At 47.0% G+C, this 6,000-nt stretch overlaps 1 protein-coding gene across 1 annotated transcript in view; it reads left to right on the plus strand.

Annotated features, from left to right (window-relative positions):
* The window catches only part of ITSN1 (intersectin 1), a 230,390-nt gene extending 224,765 nt beyond the window's left edge, over positions 1–5,625 (plus strand). Inside the window, exons 36-39 of the mRNA XM_060150881.1 lie at positions 561–643; positions 967–1,050; positions 1,870–2,043; positions 4,516–5,625. Coding sequence (XP_060006864.1) covers positions 561–643; positions 967–1,050; positions 1,870–2,043; positions 4,516–4,664 — 490 coding nt within the window. The 3' untranslated portion in view covers positions 4,665–5,625. The remainder of the gene's footprint in view (positions 1–560; positions 644–966; positions 1,051–1,869; positions 2,044–4,515) is intronic.
* The last annotated feature ends 375 nt before the right edge of the window (positions 5,626–6,000 follow it).

Consider the following 6,000-nt stretch of genomic DNA (forward strand, 5'->3'; position numbering starts at 1 on the left):
GACATACGACCTACAGCATTCCAAGAGCATTTGTGCCAAAAAGCAGGAAATTGGCTAAAGTCGTCATGCATATGCTTCTCAGGAAAAGGAAGGCGAAAACATGGCGCCAAGATGTTGGGGAAAGCCAAGATGCTTTCCCCAGCGTGTGTGTGCTCTTTCACAGAAAGTGGTTCCTTATCTGGGAAATGGTTTCTTTCCTTGGATGGTTTAGTAAGAGAAATCCTTCTGGCCTTATTGGATTAGGCAAATATGTGATGCTTTTCAAGAAGGAAGGAAGAGGTGTTGTTGCCAACATCTCCTCCAGGGCAGCATTTATCATCATAGATTTTCTTCCATGGGGCCGCAAACTCAGGTCTTGAGTACATCAGTAAAAATGTCACTCGTGCCTTCGTTGTGCATGGTAGAAATCATGATTAGCACCATGTGACATAAAACCAGACTTTCTTTGCTGAGCCTTTGTTGTAAAAATCAAACGAGCAAGGCAGAGTCCTAGAAACTGAATTTGTACAGACCTGAAGCCTGAGTTCTGTTTGGCACCGTTCTGTCTCTCCCTTTCCAAGGACCGCCTGGGTGCAGAAAATCAAAGCTGCTTCTGAACTCTACATAGAGACGGAGAAGAAGAAGCGGGAGAAGGCGTACCTGGGTAAATACATCGCTGAGCAGAGGGGCCCAGGATCCCGCAGAGTGGCAGCAGAGAGCCATTTGGTTGTGCCTAGAACCCTTAGAGCTGGAAGATGGGCCCGGGGGTAGGGGAGAGCCTGAGGGGGCAGGCAGGCGGAAGAGGGAGAGCGGGATGCAGGGTGAGGGGTAGAGGGTAGATTACAGGATCAAGGAAGCGAGAATTCAAGGTGGAGTAGGGGTGGGGAATTGTTCTTGCAGGGGAGCATAAGACAGATCATGAGGCAAACCAGAAAGGCAGCAAATCCTAAACGGGAGCATTCTGTGTTGTTTCTCTTGCCGTCATAGTCCGTTCCCAAAGGGCCACAGGCATTGGAAGGTTGATGGTGAACGTGGTTGAGGGCATTGAACTGAAACCCTGTCGGTCACACGGTAAGGACCCAAGAGGCCCCCTCTATCACATATTAGTGGTGGAAGCCTTTTCTGCATCCCCTCCACCTGGCTTTAAAACGAATGTGCTGTTTCCATAATCCTCAATTTCCTTCCAGACTTGGTTTTTGTAGCACTTGTTAAAAAAAAGTTTTTTTTTAATTCTTTTCCACCGTTTTGCTTTCGAGAAAGATCTGAGTGGCTGCCCTTTCACAGTACAGTCAACCCCTCTGTATCTGCAGGTTCTGCACCTGCGGATTCAACCAACTGCTGATCGAAAATATTCGAAGAAAATTTGAAAAATTTCCAAAAAGCAAAACTTGAATTTGCCACACACTGGCAACGCTTTACATAGCAGTTACATTGTATTAGGTTATTACATGTAATCTAGAGGTGATTTAAAGTATATGGGAGGATGTGGGTAGCAAAGACTATACCATTTTATCTAAGGGACTTGAGTATCCGAGCATTTGGGTATTTGTGGAGGGTTCTGGAACCAGTCCCTGTGGATACTGAGGGATGACTGTGGTTTTGACACAATCTAGGGCTAAAGTGAGGAGACAGGAAAGGCTTGGTTTTGAAGCCCACTAATGTAATTATTTAAGTATTATGAATATTCAAGTAGTATACTTTAAGTGTGATGCTGGATTGTGTGAGTTTCCGCCTGGATTCTCCATTTATGCAGCTTATTCAGTGTGGCATTGGAGTGAGATCAAAATGAGGGGTGTGGCGGGAACGGCTGCCACATGACTGTGACCCCGCCACGCTCACCCAGAAGAGCTGGGCGGCAGGCAGGAGTCAAGCAGACTCTGTTCCCTCTAGGAAAGAGTAACCCGTACTGCGAGGTGACCATGGGCTCCCAGTGTCACATCACCAAGACAATCCAGGACACTCTGAATCCCAAGTGGAATTCCAACTGCCAGTTCTTCATCAAAGACCTGGAGCAGGAGGTCCTCTGCATCACCGTGTTCGAGAGGGACCAGTTCTCTCCAGACGGTGAGTAAAAAGCGGCCCCGAGGTACCCTTCCCCTTTCGCTGTCACTTGGCTTTCATGGATAAATATTTTCTACCTGGGAACTTGGTGCCCAGAATTTCTTGGGCTTCCTGCCAGAGAGATGAGGCTGGTATTAGACAAGACTCAGCATCCCTTGGAAAGAGGCCTTCACTGATGCCAGGTTGTCTCAGAGAAGGTGGACAAAGCATGCTTGGTCTAGAGTGGTCCAGCTGCCCTAGACAAAGACCATGGTCCCGTGTTTCCCCAAAGCAAGTAAATGCAGAGAGAGCTATACCACAAAGCCTCCACCCAATTCTTTAGTCCTTGGCTAAAAGCTATGGTGAAAATTCATAAAATTAGCCAGTAGAGCAAGAAGAACATTAGCCCACAAAAAACGTGGCAGAATCAATCAGTGCCCTTTGGGTGACATTTCTGGTTAATTAAAGGGATGGGATCATGTTGGATGCATCATCCCTTCAACCAACTTTCTGTTTCTGCTTGAGCCTGGAAAAAAAAATGGGACTGGCAATGATTCTGAGAAACTTCTCTCTCCCTTCCTCAACGCAACAAAAATAAGAGAGTAAGTTTAAAGATTGCGGTCTCAACCTAATTATATTCAAAGGAGTAAAATTAAGTGCTAGGAGTGAGGGTCCAGTGCAGGCATGATCTGTGCAAGGCTTAAATTGCTCCACGTGGCTTTTGTCTTTTCGTACTTTTATATGAATTATCTCATTGTGAGTTAGTTACTATTAATTGTTCCCCAGAGATGGTCACATAGCTGGCTAGATGTTAGAACATGACCAGACCGATCTGACTCATAAGTCTGGGCTCTGAAGCACTGTGTTTCAATGGCAATTTGGTTTTAAATTTATTTTATTTATTTATTTTTGGCTGCGTTGGGTCTTCCATGCTGCGCACATGCTTTCTCTAGTTGCAGTGAGCGTGCTCGCTAGTTGTGGCTTACGGGCTCTAGAGCGCAGGCTCAATACTTGTTGTACACAGGCTTAGTTGCTCCACGGCAGGTGGGACCTTCCCAGAGCAGGGATTGAACCCGTGTCCCCTGCATTGGCAGGTGGATTCTCAACCACTGAGCTACCAGGGAAGTCCCTCATTGGCAGTGTTTATTCTGATAAATAAAGGCTTGAGGTTGGATTTATTTTAGTAGTGAAATACCACAACACAATGGCAGCTCCACTAGAGTTTAAATTGCAAATCCTAGTATTGTTCTTACTTCAAAGATCATTTCCATGAAATGCACAAGGGGAAAAATAAACCGGTATCTTCCACCAGAAAAAATTCCCAGGTTTTAACCGTTGAAAGAAAAGCTGTTTCCTGTACAAGTGTTCCTGGATCATAGTATATTCCAAAAACTAATCGTTGAATGAAAAAATGAAGGAGTTAATGGTCTGGAGGCCCGTTTAACACCCTTGTGCATTTGCACAGCGTCAAAAATTGTTTCAAACACGCTCACGTCCATTCTCATACTGACTCAATATTTGATCAAAAGTGGTGTTGAGATAGTCCTGGGAGCATGGCTGGAAGCACGCAGCTCCCGTGCTGTCACCTCCTCCCCACCCCCTCGAGTTTGCTCTCTGGCACTTACAGTGGTGCATTATAAGGACCAGCCCTTGTTCACCATCCTTGACTTTTCGAAAAGGAGTGTAATATCGCGAAGCATGTTCCTGGGTCAACCCCTGGGAGAAACTACTGTCCAATTTTTGTCCCAGAGATAGCTGACTTTCTTCTGGGCAATTTCTTTAAATTTCATGTAAGTTGCAAATTGTGCAGCTGATAGGACATCTGGTTCTGCATTGCCTCCCAGGAAGCTCATAGCCCTTTGGGGGTCCTCAAGTGTGAGGAAAGTCTGTGTTTTGAGCTCCTTCTGGGCTCTCCTTCATCCCCATCCTGGTACCTTTTTGTTTTCAATTCATTTAAAAATTATGCTGGGCTTCCCTGGTGGTGCAGTGGTTAAGAATCCGCCTGCCAATGCAGGGGACAAGGGTTCAAGCCCTGGTCCGGGAAGATCCCACATGCCGCGGAGCATCTAAGCCCGTGTGCCACAACTACTGAGCCTGTGCTCTAGAGCCCCCAAGCCACAACTACCGAGCTTGCATGCCACAACTACTGAAGCCCGTGTGCCTAGAGCCCGTGCTCTGCTACAAAAGAAGCCACTGCAATGAGAAGACCCTGCACTGCAACGAGGAGTAGCCCCCGCTCGCCGCAACTGGAAAGGGCCCGCGCGCAGCAACAAAGACCCAATGGGGTCAAAAATAAATAAATAAATTTATTTAAAAAAATTAAGAAAATAAAAATTATGCTGTCATTGTAGTCCCTGGATTCTCGGAAACTGACCTAACTCCCTTTTGGAAGAAGGAAGAGTATAACAGTTTGCTGGGACATTCCCCATATGCCAAGTACCTGCCTTGAAGAGAAGGCATCCTCTCTGAGGAGGGTCTGTGTGTTTCTCCTTTCAGATTTTTTGGGTCGGACGGAGATCCGCGTGGCTGACATCAAGAAGGACCAGGGCTCCAAGGGTCCAGTTACAAAGTGTCTCCTGCTGCATGAAGTTCCCACGGGAGAGATCGTGGTCCGCTTGGACCTGCAGTTGTTTGATGAGCCCTAGGGAGCCGGCCCAGGGTGTGCTTGGCAGCGCTCCAGCCTGAGGCAGCGGATGCTGTCTGGAAATGGTGTTACTTTTCGAGGACCACTGTTTGGTGTTCAGCCACAGGGCAACAGGACAGCAAAGACAGGACCCTCAAAGCTTCTGGGAATACTTCTTGACAATCCTGCCCCCTAAACAATTTCCCATTTTGTGAAGCGAAACTGTGTTTTCCTTTGTTTTCACTGCAGGACTCATCATGGCTTCCAGGGTCTTTGAAATCCCATCGCCCCTAGCTACGTTCGGTTGGCAGTCTGACCCGTCCCTGGGCCTGAGGCTTGGGTCTGGTTACTGTAAAATAGATTTATAAATGCCATGTCTGTATTTTTGGAGAACTCATGTAATCCTCCTGTTTCTTACCTCCACCAGCCTCCAGGTAGGCCCCCTGACCTATGATGCCTGAGTCCTTGGTGTGTTTAGAAATAATCATGATGATCTTGTTATTTCTTCAGAATCTCATTCTCCCACTGGGACCTTATTTGAAATGCTCCCCTGCATCTGATCACTCGGGAGACGGTCGCCTGATCAGACACTGGTCTAGCTCTTCGAAGAGCTGGTCCATGGAAGATTCCAGCAGTTGTGCTGTTAGAGCATTTCCAGTCTCCTCCAGGTCTTTTATTGCTAGACGTCAATGAAAACTATCACTGGCTACTATCAGGTGATCTGATTCTGATTTCCAGCATGCTTGGAAGGTGGTTAAGGAAGGTTGTTACCTACCAAGTTATACTCTGCTGGATTAGATCACTGCAGGTCACCTGAAAGGCTAATTTCCGACATTATGGGGTCCTGGTTGCCAGCCCGGTTGGAAAATGCTCTCTTGGCTTGGAGGTCCTGTGATGTTTCACAAGAGTAGTTGTTGGTGACCAGATCTGAGCCTACTCCTGCCTGATTATCATGGGAAATTTCTGCAGATGTCTTTGGTACGTTCCCCACAAAGGCATCCCCAAGGTGTGAGAAGGAGAAGTGACAATCGGTGGAGGAAATCTATTACGTGGTGGGGGAGAGACCTGAGAAGCATGGAAGCCCCTCAGTTCCAGGGAAGAAGACCTGAGACTCCTTCCCAAACCCTGCTGTAACACAAGCAACCTCTCAGTAACGGAAAAATACATGGCGCGTTGGCAGTCAGGAGTGTATGAACACGTGCGAAGTCTGGCTTGTGCTCTTTGAGTTTCTCTCCTTAAATGCCAGGAGATAGGCTGCTTAACCACATAAGAACTTGATTCGCTAATGAAAAGCGTGGGCCGTATTTTGTTTGCATGATAATGTTCTCATCATCCCAGTTCGTGCTTTTCATCTAATG

This window comes from Lagenorhynchus albirostris, chromosome 5, assembly GCF_949774975.1.
Source record: "Lagenorhynchus albirostris chromosome 5, mLagAlb1.1, whole genome shotgun sequence".
In the NCBI taxonomy this organism is placed as follows: Eukaryota; Metazoa; Chordata; class Mammalia; order Artiodactyla; family Delphinidae; genus Lagenorhynchus; species Lagenorhynchus albirostris.